Genomic DNA, 22,874 nt, shown 5'->3' with positions numbered 1-22,874 from the left:
CACCGGTTCTGAATCGGCCCTCACACCCTCTTGAAACACAGAAAAAAAATTCAGATCGGTGTAACTTTTCCACATACATACATACATACATACATACATAAATACATACATACATACATATGTACATATCCACAAACATTTTCCCCTTTTTAAATAAAAATTGAGTTCTAATTCTGAGCTCGCTAACTTTTAAACGGTATAACCGATTTTCAAAATTAAACATGCGTTGGAAAGGTCATGATCTATGCTATCAGAAGCCGCAAAGGCCGAACTTAAGTTTTTGAAATTTTTGGGAGTTTTGGGGACGAGAACGAAAAACAGACCCTAAATATGAAAAGCCGTAAAATCCACAGCCTTAGACCAAAATGAAGAAGTAATATATGGATCTAGGAGTCTTTTCCTAAACTTTAAGATGGGATTTGGCTCAATTTTCAATTCAGTCAGGTTTAGAAAATCGAAAATTTCGTGTATATAATATATAGTGTCGCATGTAGGGGTTGTGCGCCACTGGCGAGAACTGTCGTTCTCTGGTAATTTTCAAAATTAGATGTGCGTTGGAAAGGTAATGATCAGTACTAGCAGAAGCCGCAAAGGTCGAACTAATATTTTTGAAATTTTTGGTAGTTTTGAGAACGAGAACCTTGGTCGCAATCTCTCCCAAATGATCTAGAACTTACGACACCAGTGATAAGATAATCCGAGTTCATATCCCAGCCATCCTAATAATTATGTAATTATGGCCGGCAAATGAACTCGGATTGCCCAATCAAACTAGCATCGTAACCACTACAAGTACATAAACCATGATTGATTAATAACATTGATTTTTTCGATATAAACTAAATTTCGATAACCAATAAATCGAAAACTATTAATTTTATCAAAAAAATATAAAACATTTTTTGCTTACAATTAATGTTTTTACCAACATTTACGGTCAAAATATAATAAAAAATTTCCACCCTCGAGACGGGGTGGCAACCACCCCATAGTAAAAGCGTCTTTCGGAATCATACAGATTTTGATCCTTAGACTCTCCCCTACTTATTCTCAAATTTTCAAGCAAATCGATCCATTCTGTAAAAATTGCGAAGTGAAAAGTTTCAGTTCCTGGACTAATTATACTTTTGGAGCTCTATAACTTCTGAACGGCTGAACTGATGTTGATCACTAAATATGAGTTTAAAACGTATTGACAAGTAGTATCTGATGCATCCAAGATCAAGTATGATAACTGAACGTATTACAGGAATTATTGAGCTTGAAAAACGGTTTTTCCCATAAGAAATAGATTTGATTATACTTATGAAGCCTATAACTAAAAAATTCGAATTTTCCCAGATATGAGATATACACCGTTAGACGCGTCCTGAGTCCTCCTACAAACGCTCAGTTATTGGCGCAATTCGTAGATTGAAATTTTGAGTAATTGTCGAAAGACCAAAATTTTCAACGTTTAATTTTTCAGTTTTTCGGCTATGGTGAGCAGTGTGTATGTCTCAGGTTGATCGCTTAAGCACCGTTTGAAGTCTTAACTCATCCCTATTAATTTGGTGTATTTGCGGTTTTCCTGTCTCTCCTCGAACCCAAGATATATACGCCCAAAAAATATGCTATTTTGTATCTATCTAGTCCTCTAGCTGGCTTACCGGTAGTCAGAAGTCAAAAATTAGACCGGTTCTGAATCGGCCCTCACACCCTCTTGAAACACAGAAAAAAAAATTCAGATCGGTGTAACTTTTCCACACACATACATACATACATATATACATACATACATACATATCCACAAACATTTCCCCTTTTTTAAATAAAAATTTAGTCATACTTCTGAGCTCGATAACTTTTGAATGGTATAACCGATTTACAAAATTAAACATGCGTTGGAAAGGTAATGATCTGTGCTATCAGAAGCCGCAAAGGTCGGGCTTAAGTTTTTGAAATTTTTGGGAGTTTTGGGGACGAGAACGAAAAACAGACTCTAAATGGGAAGGGCCGTAAAATCCACACCCTTGGACCAAAATGGAGATATGACATATGGATGGACGAGTCTTTTCCTATTCTTTAAGATGGGATGTGGCCCAATTTTCAATTCAGTCAGGTTTAGAAAATCGAAAATTTCGTGTATATATAGTGTCGCTTGTAGGGGTGTTGTGCGCCACTGGTGAGAACTGCCGTTCTCTGTGGATAATTTCAACGAAATAAATATACTTAACAGTTACAATACCAAAAATTAACAATAATTACCAAAAATTAACCAAAACTTAACAATACCAAAAATAATAAAAAAAAATGAATACGAATCGTCCGGGATTTGAACCCGCGATCTCTCGATCTCTGGTCCAATGCTATACCAACAGAGGTATCAAGCCCCGTGTTATTGACGTGTCGGATATAATTACACATCACGGTGACAAATAGATCAAAGTAAAGTATAAAAATAGATATTTTATTATCTTACGCCTGAGGAAGACAAATCCAAAGACACAAAAATTATAATAAATAATACATTTACTAAGAACACTAATATATTCTTTTAATGACTTATTTGCGCTGATACATACATAATTTGAAAGATTAGCAACGAACTACATACTGTCTGTCTGCGCATGCGCCAGGGAATTCTAAAATTTTACCCTCGATCGTAAAGAAGTATAACTTCAAAAAGAAATGGCAAAATATTTGGGAAAAAATTAAACGAAAACAATAATAAAGGAAACAGAAATCAATAATCATTTAATCCCGGGGTTCTCAACCTAACAATTGCGTACTACCTGAAATATTTTAAAATTTTGGCAAAATTTTACCAAACATTGAGTGCGGGGAATTGAATAGAAGGGAGCCTCCCCGATCCTTAATTTTTTTTATAAACATATTTACTTGTCCATTGGCTTGTTTTATTTAAATTAAATAATTATCAGCCAAACAAAAGATACGAATCGACAAAAATCAGCACTAATTATTGTGTATCGATATTAATGCGAAACGTTTGCAGTTTGCCTGTGAATAAAGCGTCAATTACAGGAGTAGGTAATTGAACTTAATTTTATTTTAACTCTTGTAAGGCGGTGCTTAGATTCTTACGTAAACAACGATGCGGGGTGCATTTGCACCCCATCTGTATATCCATTTTTTTTATATGTGAACGTCGGGGAAATTAATTTGAAAGATAATTAGGACTTAATTATTATAGCACGAAACATAATTTTACAAAAAAATTACTCATTTCTTCTCAAAAAGATTATTATCGTCGGAAGACAAACAGATGCATTTTTCACAGAATGAGCAACACAAAGTTTTTACACACAATACAGTTATGCCGGGACTTTCGGTCTTTTTTCTCTGACATAAGTAACACCGACCTTGTCCCGTAGCTCAGTTAGTTCCTGGAGGAACATCAGAAACTTCCAATTCAGGATACAAAATTTTCATCATTTGCAGCCAAAAGTAATTTTTTCAAAAAACGCACGTAAACGCACAGAGTTTTAAATGATGTACTGGGTGGAATACATTTAGAATTGAATTTAATACGAATAAAAAACTGGACAAAAATCAAAAAAAAAATTGTTAAAAAAGATAGGTGAGTAAAACGAGGTCTGGGTTGCACCTGCACCCCGCACCGCCTTACGAGGGTTAAACCCTTTTCAGCACTTGGTAGTATGTTTCTATATTTATTTTTATATAAAATAGTTCAGATAAAAACAGTCTCACAATGTGACACTGTCTTAACTAGTGACAAATGGCATCAAAAATAGCATAGTCATAGTCAAAGTCAATCAAGGATTTCTCTTTAAAACTGACTTTCACAGAACTGTCTTCTGTTGGATCGATGAATAATTCTAACTCATTTGGTGGGATTCCTACAGAAGGATTTATGATCCAGTCAATTGTGGAATAATCTTCAAATAAATATTTATTGAAACTTTCTTGAAGAGATTCCCAGTCAAGAATTATATCAGCAACCACATCTGGTATTGCAGATATTTCCTTTTCTTCAAAACATGATGACAGCTGAGGAAATTCAGACATTCTTCCCCTGCATTTGAGAACATAAAGAATAAACTTGTTTTTGAAAGAGTTTATTTCCTCATTGGCTGTGAAGGGTGTTGTGTTTACTCCCTGAAGACCCACGTTCAGCGTGTTAAGTCTGTCCAAAAGTCAGCTAGTTTAGGCCAATCTTGACAACCGTTCTTCATCACAGGACAAGTTTTCCATGTTATTATTTTTTTCGGTCAAAAACTTTAAATCTTCTAACCTTGGTACGAAGAGACGGGTGAAAATTTTCCCTCGAGATTACCATCTCTCTTCTATATGCAGCAAAAGAGTTTTGAACTTGCAACCCATATCTTTATACATCAAGGAGAATAATCTTGAATTAAGAGCCCTAGCCTTTATAAAATATGTGATAAATTGGATATCATATTTTCTGACACACTTTTAGCAGCTTATTCTTCTCGATGTAGACTCAATGTGTACTCAGGCATTCAGGAGCCACTTTCTTTATTTTTGCTGCTAGCCCTGTCAATTTTCCTGACAGCTTTTGCTCCATCTGTACATAAACCAATACACTTTGACCAAGGAACACATACTCTGAGCACATACTCATTTATTGTATTAAAAATGAGTTCAGGTGTAGTGTTTGATTCAACTGGTTTGCAGAACAAAAACTCTTCTATAACTTTTTCATGAAGATCAAATCGTACAAATACGAGTAGAGCACTGGAACTTCCGCAGATAGAGACCCAGCGTAATCGCTTGTTTCGTTGACACGACGCGTACTACCTTAACTCTTCCCGCGTACCACCGGTTTAGAACCTCTGATTTAAACAATCTATGAAATAAATATAAGAACCTACTACTGGAAGCAACCAAGGAAGTATGTGGAACAAGTAAAAAGATTACTAAATAAGTAAAAATCTTCCCTTGTAAATGGTATATAATTTATTTAAAAATTGTTTCTAAAATGATCCAAGTTGGACTCAAAGTAGGTAAATCCAAGTACATCACAAACAAACGTTTTCGGACTAATCAGTCCATCATCAGTTTAGACCTAGAAATAAGTAAGCCACTGTATAATAATGAAAAAGTTGAAATTTTGACTGTTAAAAAGGTTAAGAAAATTAACACATGTGGTTACTTACTTCAGACCCAAAGCAATTGAAACTAATTACTGAGGTAGTAAAAACAAAATCTATATTGGCAATGTCATTCCACCTACCTTAGTAGCTAGTTTTCAACTGATTTGGATCTGGAGTAGGTAACCACATTAATTTTCTTAACCTTTTCAACAGTCAAAATTTCAATTTTTTTATTATTATTCAGTGGTTTACTTATTTTTAGGTCTAACCTAATGATGGACAGATTAGTCCAAAAACGTTTGTTTGTGATGTACTGGTGATGTACCTACTTTGAGTCCAACTTGAATCTTTTTTAGAAACAATTTTTAAATAAATTATATACCATTTACAAGGGAAGATTTTTACTTCTTTACTAATTTTTATTAGGGTATACAGCCAATGAGAGGGATTCATTCCTTTTTATATTAAGTAAAAAAGACTCAACAAAGAAACAGACGACGTGGTAGTCCGAAGAAATAAAATAGCAAGTTATAGGTAGTAATGAACAAACCGTCGAAACAGTATCTGAAAAATGAAACCAAAATTATGAAAAATATAGTTACATCTGTTACAAAAATGGATAGAATAAGAAAAACGGGTATAAGGAACGAACTGAAAATGAAATCCATATTAGAGTTCCAAGGTAGCGTTCTTGGGCCGATTTTGTATCTACTATTTAAAAACGGGTATAAGGAACGAACTGAAAATGCCATCCTATTAGAGTTCCAAGGTAACGTTCTTGGGCCGATTTTGTATCTACTATTTACCTCCGATTTGTCTACGGACAATAAAGTATATACAGCCACGTTTGCAGACGATACCGCAATAATGGCGGTACATTCAGATCCCGTTGTTGCAGCAGACCAACTCCAAGAAAACCTAAATAAAGTCCAGAAATGGACTAAGAAATGGAAGATAAAACTTAACGAATTCAAATCAAGCCACATAGTATTCACTAATTGGCATAGCGATTCTCCTCAACTATCACTCAACAATGCTCCCCTTTCAACGGTAGATACTGTAAAGTACTTAGGCCTACATATGGACAAGAGACTCACTTGGAAAACTCATATATGAAAAAAAAGAAAACATCTTGATACCATATATAGAAAATGCTATTGGTTGCTCGAAAGAAAATCCCAGTTGTCGTTGAGAAATAAATTACTAGCATACAATGTCATACTCAAGCCAATTTGGACGTACGGAATACAGTTGTGGGGCACTGTTTCAAAATCCAATCTAGCAATCATGGACCGATTTCAAAACAAGGTGTTACGAGCAATAACTGATGCGCCGTGGTTTGTAAGCAACAAAGACATCCTACAAGACCTTCAAGTGCCAACTGTGAGTGAAGTGATAGTGTCACACAGTGATAAATATTTACAGCGACTAGAAAACCACCCAAATGTGTTAGCCCTAAATTTGTTGGACAATAGTCAACAAATTAGACGCCTTAAGCAAAAATTTCCATTAGATTTACCATTCTTAACTTAAGAAACACTAATTGTAAACGTAATTGTAATACTCATGTAGAGTAAATATTTATTAAAATATTTCTCTTATCGCCATTGTAAATTTCAACAAATGTGTTTATGGTCTGTTTTTTTTTTGACTGATTGCACAGTAAACAAACAATAAAAAATATTAGAGTTTATAGGACAGAGACAGCTGAGATGGTGGGGTCATCCAGAGCGGATGAAAGGTATCATACCAGTGAGAAGAATGTGGAAAGCAAAAACATTGAAAAACAAAAAAAGAAAGACCAAGCCATACTTGGGATGAAGTAAACGAAAAGATATTGGAGAGGAGTGTCATAAACAGACGAAAAAATGTTGAAACCGCAAAGAATGGAAGAAATTTGTTAAGAAATAAATTGAACCAATTACACTAATTATATGGTATGATAATAATATCGTATGGCATTTTTGCCGGGGAGATCCTTTCGGACATGTTCCGGCGCCATTTACATCTTTAACCCTGTTTGTACACTAGCCCAGGGGGACCGACGGCTTAAGGTGCTCTCCGAGGCACGGTGAGACGGCTCGTGTCATTATTGGAAATGAAAATGGTTTGTCTTTGGCAGGGCCCGAACCCACGTGCACTGTCGTGTGAGGCCAGCGATTATGCCGTTACTCCACGGCCGCTCACAATTATATGGTAAAAAGGTTTGTGATTATAAAGTATATGTACCTTCTCAGCTGACACTCTTGATATATGTCATGTTCTTCTAATGTAATTTCTTGACTATTGGACACCTTTAAACCGTCTTTTTCTTTAAACTCTGATGATACGTCTTTGGGAACTCGTACATATCCTGTACAAACCACGGCCCCACTTTCGAAAATTTCAAAATAGCCTGATTGTTTCATTACAGTTATATTAAACGTCACACCTTCTCCATCTGTTACGATAGTGGCTCGTTTAAATTTAATATTTTCCATTATAATAGGCAACTCCTCCTTATTCTTTAAATTAAACTCAGCTATGACGTTCCAGATTAAATCCTGTAAATTAAAAATAAAAAAAGTAAAGCTTGAAATGCAAATAGCAAATAAAAGTAGCAAATAAATTCTTAGCTTCTAGTGACGAATTCGTTAAATATTATTTCATTCCTGAGATCTTCTGATGATTAATATTCCAAAAATAAAATATGGCTAATTTTTTAAACGCCCTTAACATAAATTTCAAAAGAGCGCGTAAGCAAACAAAATCATATTATAAGCGTTAAAGCAATTATTATTTTAGATGATGCCGTTCCATAAAACAAATATAACTTTAGACATATTTTTTTAATCATACTTTAAAGTACGTTTATTTTTTTAATCATACTTTAAAGTGTTGACTTGGGATAGGTTCATCATTGGCGTGAAGAGATTCCTCTAGTGAAGGTGTCCTAGGTTATCTTCATGTCAACTGGCCATAGCCTCTTCAACCTTCGGGCAATTGGTAGTTGTACTAGCGGCTGTAAGGCTACATTGGGGTGTGTTTCCATTTTTTCGTGGTGTCTGTGGTACGTATCTTTAATGACATCTGTGATGAATGGAACCTTCAGATCTTCATGCAGTGTTAAATTCGACACGAATCAAGGTGCATTTATGATCGTGCGTAGTATATTTGACTGGCTCCTTTGGATGATAGTAATATTAGATTTGCTTGCACATCCCCAGACTTCAATACCATACCATTATGTTGGTTTGATTATGGTGTTGTATATAAGTAGTTAATTTTTCAAGCTTAGCTTTGATTTTCTACCTATTAACCAGTAGAGTTCTTTGACTTTCATGGCGATTTGATTTCTCTTCTTTGTTATGTATACTTTCCAAGTAAGTTTAGAGTCTAGATGTATGTCGAGGTATTTGAAAAAGTTGTTTTTAGCAATAATTTTGGTATTTATGTATAGTGATGGACACTGATCTTTCCTTGTAGTAAAGTAGACGTGGATGGATTTAGCCTCATTTATTTTAATTTTCAATTTTTTGACCGATTTTTCTAGGTTTGCTAAGTCATTTTGTAGGATGTTGGAAGCTTCTACTGGATCTTGGCGAATTGCTAAGATGACGGTGTCGTCCGCAAGAGTTCCTATGCCAGTGTGTGGAATAGTTGATGTGAATAATACATATAGAGTGGGACCCACGACACTTCCTTGCGAGACTCCGGCCTTGATTGGAAATTTTTGCGAATATTCGTCATTAACTTTAACAATAAACTGTCTGTCATGAAGATATGATTCGAGCAGTCGATAGAAGGACAGTGGAAAGATTTTTAAATGCTGAAGGACAGTATTGCTTTTGTTATATTGCTAGATTTATTGCATGTGTTATAGTATGGTATAAGTAGACCCAAAACCAGACATCCAAAGTAAAAGTTTTCCTCCAACACAAAATTGTTCTACATGGTCCACATATTGTTCAGTAAAAAGTTACACCAATTTGAGGGCGGGTTTGGGGGTAGATGGGGGAGAAGTCGGTCAATTAGTAGTTGTTTTACGTTTTTCGTCAATATTTCTAAAACTATGCTTTAGCGTAAATTATGTTCTATACTTAAATTTTCTACATAAAATTTAAAACAAAAAAGATTCAATACATAATTGTTATAAAATCAACAGTTCCAGAGTTATCGAGGGTAAAAAGTGGAGGTTTTCGATACTTTTTATATTTTTTGGGCAATTTATAATATTATTACTGATGAAAGAAATTTTTTTGTAAATAAAATTTGCTATTTCAGTGGCCGATGGTATGTTAGTGATAAGCCCTTGAAGAAACGTCAACCTCACCTCCCAAAATCATCATCAATTGTCCAAATAATATAAAAAGTATCGAAAACATCCATATTTCACCCTTCGGAAATTTCACAACTCTGGAACCGTTGATTTTATGACAATTATGTATCGAACCTTTTTGGTTTTAAATTGTATGTAGAACATTTTTGTCTAGAACATTGCTTACGCTAAAGCATAGTTTTAGAACTACTGACGAAAAACGTAAAAAACTACTAATTTACCTACTTCTCTCCCATCTCCCCCCAAGCCGGAAGCTCAAAATGATGTAACTTTTTACTGAACAATATGTGGACCATATAGAACAATTTGGTGTTGGAGAAAAACTTTTACTTTGGATGTCTGGGCTAGGCGTTTTTTGGACAAATTACAGTATACTACCTCCGCAACTTTGGAACCGTTCATTTTAGAAGGATTATGCATAGGACCTTTTTTATTTCAAATTTAATGTAGTTCGTTTTGGTATAGAAAGTGGTTCATGCTAAACCGCATAGTTTTAGAAATATTTACGAAAAACATAAAAAACTACGAATTTACCGATTTCTCCCCCCCCCCAAACCCGACGCCCAAAATGGTGTGACTTTTTTCTGAACATAATGTGGACCACATAGAACAATAATTTGGTGTTGGAGGATTGGATATTGGATATTGGAGATATTAGATTATGCCATTATTTGGATCAATTTTATCATACTATTATTCTGTTTATATTTTGAACTGTTTAGTATCCTTGTCGAAAACCAAATTGGAGTGATGGAATCCAATTCTTAGGGAGTACTTGCTTACTTAGTTTTTGAAGTATGAGTTCTTTGAAGAATGGAGCGCTAAAACTGCGTTAAGTCTTATTTTTTAATCCCACTGAATGTAAAATAAATGAAAAAAAAAATATTTCTTGGAGTATGCTCATTTTGCCTATCTTAAAAGTAAACCCTTTACTTAGACGATTAATTTTGTTTGACCTTTATTGCAATACTAAGTACTTACAATATATCCGGTTGCCGGCATTAAAATCCTCCCATCTATTTGATGGCCCTCTAAATAAGCAAATTCTTCATCGGATAGGCTAACATTTACTGATATTCCACAAGAATTTTTGTGTTCATATCTTTTACTGAACCATGATACACTATGATCCCACTTTACGAGGGATGATAACATTTTAGTTCCACGACTGACGGGAAAAGTAACTTCGTTGTATAATTTTCTTAAATTTGGTTGCCCACCAGCAAGATAGAATCTAAAATTTATTGAATAAAACAATTATTTTTTATAAAGATAAAAAAGATCAAGGCAGGTTTTGTTTATATTTGATTCAGAGATGGACCACCATCTCCATATATCTATTTCAGCATCCTTATGCCTCATCAGTGAAGCTCAGAAGTCTCAACTCTGAAGGAAATACAAACAATTCTGCCAATTTAAGGCAAACCATCGCAATGCAATGAACCCACCTCTAAGACGCAATTTAGCGACATCTCTCGTATTACGAGGAAAACAACGAAAAGCCCCAGATAGAAAGTTTACTACATTTTAAACAATTTAGTCCTGTCGCCAGGGGGGGTACAACGGCCTCGTTAATTCAGATGGACTTACCCAAATTTTTTTTATGTATTTTGGCCCGTAGAACACGAATTTTTTGGGTAACAGTTGATCCGGATGTCGATAAGATTGTTATAGACCAAGAACTTGAGGAATCAAATAACAGCGATTTTTGGCAAAACAAAACAATATTTTGTATTTTTTGGGTCATTTTAAGCAAAAAATATTTCTACAAGTTTTTTAGTAGGATGCACAGTTTTCGAGATAAACGCGGTTAAACTTTCAAAAAATCGAAAAACTGCAATTTTTAAACCCGAATAACTTTTGATTAAAAAATAAAATAGCAATTCTGCTTAGCGCCTTTGAAAGTTCAAGTCAAATTATGTCGGTTTTGATTATTTGCATTGCTAAAAATTTATTGTGTTATTGCTAAACAAAGCTACAAACAACTAGTGCGTGAGTGATGTTTCTATGATTTCTCATTTAAAATCGAACGAGTAGGTAGAATAGGTACTAGTGCAATCAAGACTATTTCTACGTTACATGCGTTAAAACGTATGTAAAAGCACGGGAAACCCTACGTGTTTATAGCTTTGTTAAACAATAAAAAAATAAATTTTTACCAATGCAAATAATCAAAACCGATATAATTTGACTTAAACTTTCAAATGCGGTAAGCAGACTTGCTATTTTATTTTTTAATCAAAAGTTATTCGGGTTCAAAAATTGCAATTTTTCGATTTTTTTAAAGTTCAACCGCGTTTATCTCGAAAACTGTGCATCCTACGAAAAAACTTGTAGAAATATTTTTTACTTAAAATGGCCCAAAAAATACAAAATATTGTTTTGTTTTGCCAAAAATCGCTGTTATTTGATTCCTCAAGTTCTTGGTCTATAACAATCTTATCGACATCCGGATCAACTGTTACCCAAAAAATTCGTGTTCTACGGGTCAAAATACATAAAAAAAACTTGAGTAAGTCCATCTGAATTAACGAGGCCGTTGTACCCCCCCTGGCGACAGGACTAATTAGAATAATTGAAATAAAAATATAATAAACAATGTTTTAAATCTAAGACTTTTCGTTAATAAACTGCTTTCTGGCTGCATCCCGTATCTCCGGATTTTACAATATATAATCACAAGAGACGACGAAAGTAGGAGAAAGCAAATAGAGGACGCTTAGGCCACGCATTTACCTTCCCTTCGTCAAGGAAAAGGACCGAAAGACAGTTTCTAAATACTCAAACTGAGTAAAAATGAAAAAGATAAAAAAGATTAAGGCAGGTTTTGTTTATATTTGATTCAGAGTTGGACCTCCATCTCCATATAGCTATTTCAGCATCCTTATGCCTCAACAGTTGAGACTTCTGAGCTTCACTGATGAGGCATAAGGATGCTGAAATAGCTACATGGAGATGGTGGTCCAACTCTGAATCAAATATAAACAAAACCTGCCTTGATCTTTTTTATCTTTTTCATTTTTACTCAGTTTGAGTATTTAGAAACTGTCTTTCGGTCCTTTTCCTTGACGAAAGGAAGGTAAATTCGTGGCCTAAGCGTCCTCTATTTGCTTTCTCCTACTTTCGTCGTCCCTTGTGATTATATATTGTAAAATCCGGAGATACGGGATGCAGCCAGAAAGCAGTTTATTAACGAATAGTCTTAGATTTAAAATATTGTTTATTATATTTTTATTTCAATTATTCTAATTGTTTAAAAGGTAGTAAACTTTGTATCTGGGGCTTTTCGTTGTTTTCCTCGTAATTATTTTTTAATAAAATTACTACCAACGAAAATAAAAGCGCTATTTTTTGTGTTTCACGTATGAGCAAAATTGTGTAAATGGAAACAGAGAATTATTTTTAATAAAAAACACATACTTCCCTAATGCTGACAGGAAAAATTTCTCATTATCTCCACTCGACCTATTGGTAATAGATATTTGGGTAGCTTCTGGTCCCATTTCTCGTTTCAAGATCGCTTGTAATAAACCATGCGGAGAAACCTCTATAACAATTGCATTTTTAGGAATATGATTATAAACTTGGTCGAACAACACGGGGTTACAAAAATTATTGTGATGGTATTCAGCACAATTTAACTGTGCCCATTTCTCGTGCTTTTTGGACTCAGGAACAGAACTTGATACCCACTTTTCACTTCGTGGTTTAGGGTCAGGCAAAACTAGTTTACAGAAGTCTAAAAATAAGTCCCCAGCTTCTTTTACGTATTTCGTATGATACGGTATTCCTCCTGAATTTACCAATTTTGCAAAAATTCCTTTCGCTGATAGTTGTTCTACAAAAGCCTTAGTTTCTTCCCGGGGTCCTGCTATCGTTACACTTTCTTTGGCATTCTGACAAGCAACAAAAATATCCTGTGGAAGCATCTTAGAGACCTCTCCTTTACTCAATCCAATAGCTGCCATTTGACCTGGGATAATAGTACTATTGGACGAAGCGTATCCTCTCGCGTAACATAATAAAGTTGCTTGTTCAACAGAAACCTGGCCGTCAGCATAACCGCAACCTAAAAAAACAGTTTTATTAAATAATAACTGACCCGGCATACTTAGTACTGCCTCAATAGATAAAAACAAACTGTTGTATACAATAAACTTAAAATAAACAAAAGGAATTCGTAATTAATAAACCAAAAATGCTCGATGTGAATGAGATTTTTTTAATATTTTTAACTAATTACACATGATGTTTGAAGTAATAAAGTTTAGTTAGAAGTAACAAAATAAATTTTTTCTACGAGGGTGCAAAAATGTCTACTTTCGCGCACGCATTTTAGTTTAGAAAGTTTCACTTTTCCGCACGCGTGTTACTTTTCCGCACGCGTGTTACTTTTCCGCACGCGTGTTACTTTTCCGCACGCGGTTTTTACTTTTCCGAACGCGTGTTAATTTATATATGTTAATATGGCTTTAAAGTAATTATAATACATGCAATAAACTAATATTTAGATATTATTTACTAATTTATTTCAAATATATCTTATTGTGTTCCTGTTTTAATGAAATTAACGCGACAATTCGATTAAATAAAATTATTTTGACATAATATTCGAAGGTCAAATCGGTATACAATAACAGTCGTTTTGAATCATCGTCATGGAAACCAAGATCGTCGTCATGCTAACTAATTATATTGAAAGTTTGGTTTTGACAACCTTGTCAAAGAATTAATTTGTGTATGTATTTTCATATTAATTAAATTAATTGATTAAGATTTGGTAATTTTTTAAAGACTCTTAGAAAAATATTGTTCCTAACTCTTGCAGAAAGTCTCTTTTCCGCACTGGACTGCTTGCCGAACTCCCGCTTCGCGTCGTTCGGCAAACTGCAGTCGCGTGCGGAAAAGAATGACTTTCTGCACTTGTTAGGAAAATAACTATTGTAGTGCAACAGTTACAATCTTAAATTTGTTTATCTTATAATGAATATAACAGCTTTATTTTATCTACATTCAAAACAACCCTGTATTTATAATTGGGTTCGGGGTTGTCGAACTATATAGGTGTTGATTAATCAAAATAAAATTAAATTAAAATTTAATATCACTAAATAAAATGAAATACCATTTCATAAAATTGAATAAAAGTAAATAAAAATAAATAAAACTGAATAAAATTGAATAAAAATAATAAATAAATTTAAAAAAAATACTAAAATTAAATAAAATGAAACAAAATAAAATAAACGAAAATAAATAAAATACTTAAATTAAATAAAATTAAATAAAATTAAACAAAATTTATTAAAATTAAATAACATTTTATAACTTGCTGCTTGTTCTTATCGTGTGCTCAGAACTTTTCTCCTGCTTGCCTGTGTCACAAAAGTTCGATTTAGAGATATTTTTTGAAAATTTCGAAAGATTAAAAAATTCATATTTTGCCCAATTTAAGTCCAAAAGTTAAACAGTTGTACTTTTCTTCGATGAAATTTGTTGCTCGTTCTTCTTCTGTTCTCAGAATATTTCCACGGATTAAGATATTGCCATTCGGACAAGGATTGCGCTAGAGAAAAAATAATTAGTACGGTTCTGCTCGGAATATAGCAAGGAGGCTGCCTACTTAATTTCGTATTTTTCACGTGATTATTGTGAGAGAAATGGCGTCATGGGTAACCCCCTTATGACGTACAGGTATGAAATATAGATAACAACCTACTCCCAGTCCGGTCGAATATACTTGCCAAATTTCATAAAAATCGGTGAAGTCGTTTCGGAGGAGTATGGCAACAAACACTGTAAAAAGAGCATTTTATACATATAGATGTAAAATTTTTGGTGGCTACTAATATGACTATATAAAACCGTATAAACCTTCCCTGAACTTCCACAAATAATTCAACGTCAAAATTAGCCAAATCGGTCCAGCCATTCTCGAGTTTTAGCGAGTCTAACGAACAGCAATTGATTTTTATATATATAAGATTAAGATACTGATGACTGATGATATATTATTGATATATTATGGATGTAGGTACTGACAGAAAGCTAAAGGAGAATGCATCTTGGTCCATGATCTTTGCGAATGATATAACGTTAGTGGAGGAGAGCAAAGAAATCCTGGAGGAGAAGTTGAAAGCTGGAGAAAGGCTGTGAAGAGGGTTAGTTTAGTAGGTCAAAAATACAATATATACTTACGGTTGAAAGGACCAAGAATGATTAGGGATATCAAATTGCTTGGCTAAAACTAGAACGAGTAGGAGAATTTCAAATATTTTGGCTTCGACAGCCCACAGGATTCAGGCTAGTTATAAATAGATAAATAATCCTTCGAATAAAAGAAAAAAATTTCAATGTTTGTCTGATTAACTCGCCCACGAGTTGTAAAATCAGCCCAGAAAAAAAAACATTAGCTAAAATGCGCTGAAGTAAAGATAAAATGTTAAAGGTCTATCTGTGCGATTTCTTACTTATATGAAGCTGGTGCTATCAATAGCTAATAGCTTGAAGCTAGCAAAATTGCTAAAACAAAATAATTCACATAAAGTACTTACCAACTTCTCCTAAGGAATGTCCACATATTCCATCTGGATAAATATTTAATGAATGCAATAAATCTGTTAAAGCAATTTCTATACTTCCTATACCACAGAAGATATTGGTAATATTATCAAACACTCTAGGATCTTCACTGGTGATAACATTAATCAAATCGATACCATATGGCTCTAAAACTCTGGCGCAACGAGTTATAGTGTTTTTAAATATGGGAATATTTAATAAATCTCTTCCCATTTTGTTCCAATGAGATCCCATGCCGGTATATACGAACCAGATTGGTCTCTTTTTGTTGTATTTTCCAATTTCTTTGATCTGATGTTCTCCTAATACCGTATAGCTATAACAAAAAGACAAATTTTTTCTAGCCTCCTTTCTACAAAATAATATTTGAGAGCTACTAAAAATAATCGACTCGCTTGCTGAATTGTACACGTTAGAAGTTTCGAATTTCCTAAACCTCTTGTCCGATTTGAGTGATTTTTTTATTATGTTATAGCGTTATTATTTAAGAAAATCGATGTAATACTATTATTGCTATACACGTACAGGTCATTTTATACCCGGTGTAACAATCATACTGTGTTTTTTTTCTTAAAGTTCGGAACACGCTGTAGAATATTCTAGCATATAAAAAATATTTAAATTAAAATTCAATTGTAGCCTTAGGCGTTATTAATATTTTATTTTTTATTCATTTGCTTATGTTGGATAATAAAAAAGTTAGGTACGTTAACAACTAGCGATGTTTTTCATCAATAAATCCCCATTTTCTGCTTAGTTTAATAAACAAGCCTAAAGTAGGCTATGAGAAATTAACAATTTAATGGATGTCAAATGGTTAACAGTGAAAAAGTGTCTGGTTTGTTGTGAAAATTAGTGGATTTATTATTTAAAGTTTCAATTAAGTCCGTAGTTTTTTATTGTTATTTGGTGGAAATGAACGCGCTACAAGGAATTTGACCCGCGATGAGTGTGTTCAAGAAGTGATCTTACGTAGCGAAGGATTTAGCTACCATGCTATCCGTTCCTTATATTGGTAACAATTTTTTGCTAATGCACGATAATGCAAGACCACGTTCACGAACTGTAACCGAATATTTACAACAGGTAAATCTTCGGACTTTGCATTGACCATCGCATAGTCCAGATCTTAACCTGATCAAAAATTTGTGGGGCATAACTGGCAGAAGACTACGACAGCGTTTGTCACCTCCCAGAACCCTACAAGAGGTTGAAACAGTAGCTCTCGAGATTTGGAATGATATTAATCAAGACCAAATAGCATACCTCATTTTTAATGTTATTGGGACCGTGCAAGTTCGGCAAAGCGACCTCTATTTCTACGCTCTGTACTTTTATTCGCACTTTTAATTATATTGGCCAATTATATTAGTCCTGGTTGCTGGATAATTGTCAAGGCCATAGTCCAAAAAAATAATAAGAAGAAAAAATAAGATGCAGGTTATGCTATGCAAACGTAAACAATTGTATGTAGTAAATAAAATTAGTTATTAAAATGCAGTACTACAAGCAAAATACAATTAATTAAATTTACCTTTATATAATAATTGCATATCATATCAATATTGTGGAGCAATATATAATTTTTCTGCTTCAATGACAGAAGGTATGAAATATATGTCAATTTGACAATTTCAATTGACAATATGAATTATTTAAAATAGTTGAAATATTCTCCGCGACTCGCGCACGGTCGTTTCTCGTTTCCCTTCCAAGTACTTGCACACCGCGAATATCGAACATAAGCAAATTAATCAAAAACGCTGGACGGAAGGGCCGCCCGAGAACTTTATCGTACCGATCTATTATCGCTATCGTACTAGATACTGGCATTCTATAAAAATAACACAGTTACTCGTTATTTTGATATTTTAGAGACACCCTGTATACTTGAAAATATTTTATGGTTCTACGCATCATTAATTCCTGTATTTGAGAAAATGTTCGATGCCAGATTTCGGGGACATACTAAATATTATTGCATAAATCAATAGAATATTAGTCATACTTTCATTTCAAATTAGTTCATTTTTCAGAGAAATTAATAGTTTACAATATTTGCATTTTCATTCTATTTCTATTACGCCAGTCAATGCGCGAGACTAAGAACAAGATATTACCTCCGAATTCTATCCTACTGCATCGATTTTAATGAAAATTTGGGAGTAGCCCAATCTCCTAATTCAACGTCTATCCTATATACTATGGCGCTCTTATCATGGGGGCGGTTTCCACCCCTTCTCGGGAGTGAAACATTTTTATTTCCGAATTACATGGAGAAAAAGGAAGATTTTTAAGAAAATTTAAAAATGCGCTCTATAATTTGATCTTATTTTTTTCACAAACCTTTCATTTTAAACCCGTTCAACTTTTTGAAAGTAGAAATAACACTATATTAAAAGGCATTGCAGAAGAAAAGCGATGCATTTAAATTCTGGTGGATGAGGGGTTAAATATATGTACTTATTATGTATGTACGTATTTTTCCTTAAAGTACATTAGTCATATATTTTTTTTTTGCACCATATCTCGCTTAGCTTGAATGTAACCGGCGTTTAACGGTGCTCATTTTAAAGGACTTTTCAAACACTACAAAAGGCGTTGGTAGCATTATACACCTAAAACCTACCGTTTCTCTGTTATTTCAAGTTGAATACACCAAAGTGAGCTTGCACCAAAAAACAAACTCTTTTCACCTACCATAACTCTTTTTGTATTATAAATAGAAGATTTACGAAAGAACGGATCACTTTGTTATTTATAATCTAAAAAATGTTTTATATAGTATTTTTAGTTCGATGCATCGTTTTTAAGGTATTCACAAAAAACCGTCCGAAAAGGTGTGAATTGTTTGAAAGGTGTGAGGTGTGAAATTTTTCAATAAAAATGGCTAGTTTTCAACTACGCATAACTCAAAAAGTATTGAGTTCTCAAAAAAAAGTATAGATCAGTTTTTGCTTACAAATAGGTTCTCTAGCTACTTCCGTGGTTATTTTGACCAACTAATTTTCCACCCCCTTGAAGGGGTGGGAACCGCCCCAAGATAAAAGCGCCATAGTATATAGGGTAGATGTTGTTTCTTGAGATATTCCCTACTTACTGTGAAAATATCAAGTACATCGATGTAGTAGGATGGAATTCGGAGCCAAATACCCTCATTGACTGCCCCATAATAATGCTCTGCTATGATCGCGTGAGTGAGGACACACCCAAGACTTTAGCAAAATTTCTATTTACTGTAACTTTTCGAGTTTTTGAGTTACAGCAACGAGTTTTATGTCATTGGAAAGATAATTTTTTCATTCTTTCAAAATATGTAAAAATATACAGGGCGGATCTAAAAAATTACGATTTTTTTTCATTTCCGGTTCAACCGGAAACCATATTTTGGGTAAAACTTATTGTGATAATAGATAATAAAGTACCATATGTGTCTGCCAAATTTCAAATTTTAGTTTCTATTACAGAGGAAGTTACGGGCACTCGAATATATTTTAATAAAAAATTCATAACTCCCCTCCTATGGGGAGTTAAAAATCTGACTAATGTCATTCAATTTACCGATAGGACATCAAAAATATATAAAAAAATAAATGAATTTCTTGGAGACATTTTTGAGAAAATCTAGTTCAAAGATATGTCAAATTTTGACCACTTAAATATAGGCAACCCATAACTTTTTCTGAAAAACAATAATATTTCTCTTATAGCCCCATCTTTAGGCTATATAACGACTTTTCCAAATTAAACTTATCTTAAACAAGTTTTTAGATAGGTATCTAGGGGAATGTGTCGGGTGGGCGTTCGGCCATGTTGGCCGCCATTTTAAATTTGGAAATGTCAAATTTCGTATTTCTATTGACCTATCGATGAGCTAACTTTATTAAATTTCATTCATTTCGGTCAAAATTTGAAAAAATGGGCCCTAAATAACCCCCCTATTTCGGCCCCCCCTTGAGAGGTTTTTTTTAAAAGCTTAGTTTCTCGACAAAATTCTCTAAAACTTACTCATACCGAATTTCATCGAAATCGGTCCAGTAGTTTTTGCTGGGCGGTGGCGACATACGTACTTACATACGTACGTACATACACCTATACGTACGTACATACGTACACATATCGGTACATACATACTTCCGACATGTTTTTTATTTGCTTTTAGACTCAGGGGGACTCAAAACGTCTAAAAAAAGTGAAATCTGAAAAAAAATTTTTTGCACGATCCTATAACTTTATCTATTATACTATACTACGTACGGCGTACGATAAAGTAATATCTATTATACTATACTATGTATGGCGTACGATAAAGTAAAAACAAGAAAGTCTAATACTACAATTGAGTTTTAATTTAAATATTTTATATATGCTAGAATATTACATATGGTGTTCCGAACTTTAAGAAAAAAACAACCGTATGATTGTTACACCCGGCATAAAATGACCTTTACCTGTCTAGCTACAATAATATTACATCGATTTTCTTAAATAATAAGACTAACATAATCACTCAAATCGGACAACAGGTTTAGGAAATTCGAGACTTCTAACCTGTACAATTCAACAAGTGAGTCGATTATTTTGTTCTTAAGTCTAAATATCTCTTATCAATATAACAATAAACAATGTTACCGCTGAGGCATCTCTGCCATTGCGTTCTTTGCAATCCGTGACTGCACGCCGGGGTTTGTCGTGGTTGGGTCAAAGAGACCAGCATATGTGGGTCAAAGAGACCAGCATATGTGCCTCCTGATGAGAGACTAATAAGTTTCGAAACCGGTAGTGGTGCTTGATGCACTCTCTGATTGAACTAGGATATGATGCGGCTGTATTTTTGTGTTGCAATGAAATTAAAAATTGTTATTCATTTTTGAATAAACAATGAGATTGACAGGGATAGATAAAAAAATACAGTGGGAGCTACTACACCCAGTGGTGAGCACCCCTTACTTATATTTAGTTAACATTACTAAGTTTTTGACTTTTATACAAATTACTAATTTCTGTCTAGTTTATAGCGGTGAAGAAATCTGGAGGATCTAACCTTTTTAGTCTTTTAAGCAGTTATGGAGTCAGAAGATCGTTGGCTAGTGGATTAGGATGAGATGATTCTGAGTGACGATTGATTCTTTAGCAGCTTCAACATTCAGGTCATAATGAACAACACAGTTTGGCACATACCATGTGGCATTACAGACATCACAGAGGCCTTTGAATTGAAATTTTTGTAGTCTTTGCATGTCTGTATTACTGGTAGTTCCCAGGATTTGGATCCTGTGCATCCATACTGGTCGTATTAGATTATATAGAAGAAGTTTGCCTAGAATACTTAAACTTGACTTCTGATTCAGGAGCCAGTATCTTTTAATGTTGTTCTGAAGCTATTTCCTTGTGGCATTTTTATGATTAACTATTTAGATGGGAAATAAGACACAATTAAATTGAAAAAATAATTTTATTAACGTTTCGAAGCCTAAATCGGGTTTCGTTGTCAAAATACAAAATACTACTAAAATAAACAAAAATGTTGTTGCTAAGTAAAAAAATTCTTCTAATAATTTATTTAATCTGACTCATTTATATTGGCAATTCAGACGTATATTATACATTTTAAAGTGGAAGACTTTAAAATGATATCACCAATTATGAGTTGCGTTCCTGGGACGACTTTACTAAAAGATAGTTCATTCGATTACATGAAATCAATCCCAACTCAAGAATATTTGTCACAAAAAAATCATAGCATGTGATCTGTCTTTAAGAAGACAACCAAATGCAAAGATGACAGTAAAATTCTCGCGTTAGAAATTACATAGTAAATCACGAGGGAAAACCAGGAAAAAAACCTCGTGATACTATCCCGACAAATTAAGTATTTGGTCTTATATTGAATTTGCTTTCAAAAACTAATACCAAATTCTGACTTTAATATGTTTAAATTATAAATAATATTAATAATACAAAGATATACAATAAGTAATACTTAAATATAAAATTTGTACTAACTCAATATGTTATTGACTTACTAATTTTTACTGGTTTTTCCTCGTGATTTACTATGGAATCTCTAACGCGAGAATTTTACTGTCATCGTTGCATTTGGTTGTCTTTTTAAAGACAGATCATATGCTATGATTTTTTTTGTGACGGATATTCTTGAGTTGGGATTGATTTCATTTAATCGAATGAACTATCTTTTAGTAAAGTCGTCACAGGAACGCAACTCATAAATATTGGCGATATCATTTTAAAGTCTTCTACTTTAAAATGTATAATATACGTCTCAATTGCCAATATAAATGAGTCAGATTAAATAAATTATTAGAAGAATTTTTTTACTTAGCAACAACATTTTTGTTTATTTTAGTAGTATTTTGTATTTTGACAGCGAAACCCGATTTGGGCTTCGAAAAGTTAATAAAATTATTTTTTCAATTTAATTGTGGCTTATTTCCCATCTAAATAGTTAATCAGTATATTTTCTTTTAAAGTACGCCCGTTTGTAGTCGTTTGGACGATATATGTTTTCCCCAATTTAGGTAATTATCTATGCGGATACCCAGATATTCGACATCTTTCCTAGCAATCAGTAATTTGCGGTTTACAGATACCATAAAGCAGTTCTGTCTTTTAACGTGACAGTGATATGAGTTGAGAAAAAAATGAATAACCGTTTTCAATTTCGTTGCAAAACGAAAATACAGCCGCATCATATTCTAGTCCAATCAGAGAGTGCAGCAAGCACGTCTACCGGTTTCGAAACTGATTAGTCTCTCATCAGCAGGCACATATGCTGCTCTCTCTGATCCAGCTAAAACATACCCCGGCGTGCAGACACGGATTGCAACGAACGAAATGGCATCGATGCCCTAGCGGCAACTGCTAGCAAAAGAGAA

General features: G+C 33.7%; 1 protein-coding gene across 1 annotated transcript in view; it reads right to left on the bottom strand.

Moving 5' to 3' along the window:
• The window catches only part of LOC114327245 (fatty acid synthase), a 119,606-nt gene that overhangs the window by 74,723 nt on the left and 22,009 nt on the right, over positions 1 to 22,874 (bottom strand). Inside the window, exons 7-10 of the mRNA XM_050643189.1 lie at positions 15,951 to 16,294; positions 12,817 to 13,465; positions 10,378 to 10,630; positions 7,308 to 7,621 (exon numbers count right to left, since the gene is read on the bottom strand). Of these exons, the coding sequence (XP_050499146.1) occupies positions 7,308 to 7,621; positions 10,378 to 10,630; positions 12,817 to 13,465; positions 15,951 to 16,294 (1,560 nt within the window). The remainder of the gene's footprint in view (positions 1 to 7,307; positions 7,622 to 10,377; positions 10,631 to 12,816; positions 13,466 to 15,950; positions 16,295 to 22,874) is intronic.

This window comes from Diabrotica virgifera, chromosome 2 (genome assembly GCF_917563875.1).
Source record: "Diabrotica virgifera virgifera chromosome 2, PGI_DIABVI_V3a".
Lineage (NCBI taxonomy): Eukaryota > Metazoa > Arthropoda > Insecta > Coleoptera > Chrysomelidae > Diabrotica > Diabrotica virgifera.
The sequence above is the reverse complement of the archived record's forward strand: the minus strand, read 5'-3'. Positions and strand labels throughout refer to the sequence as shown.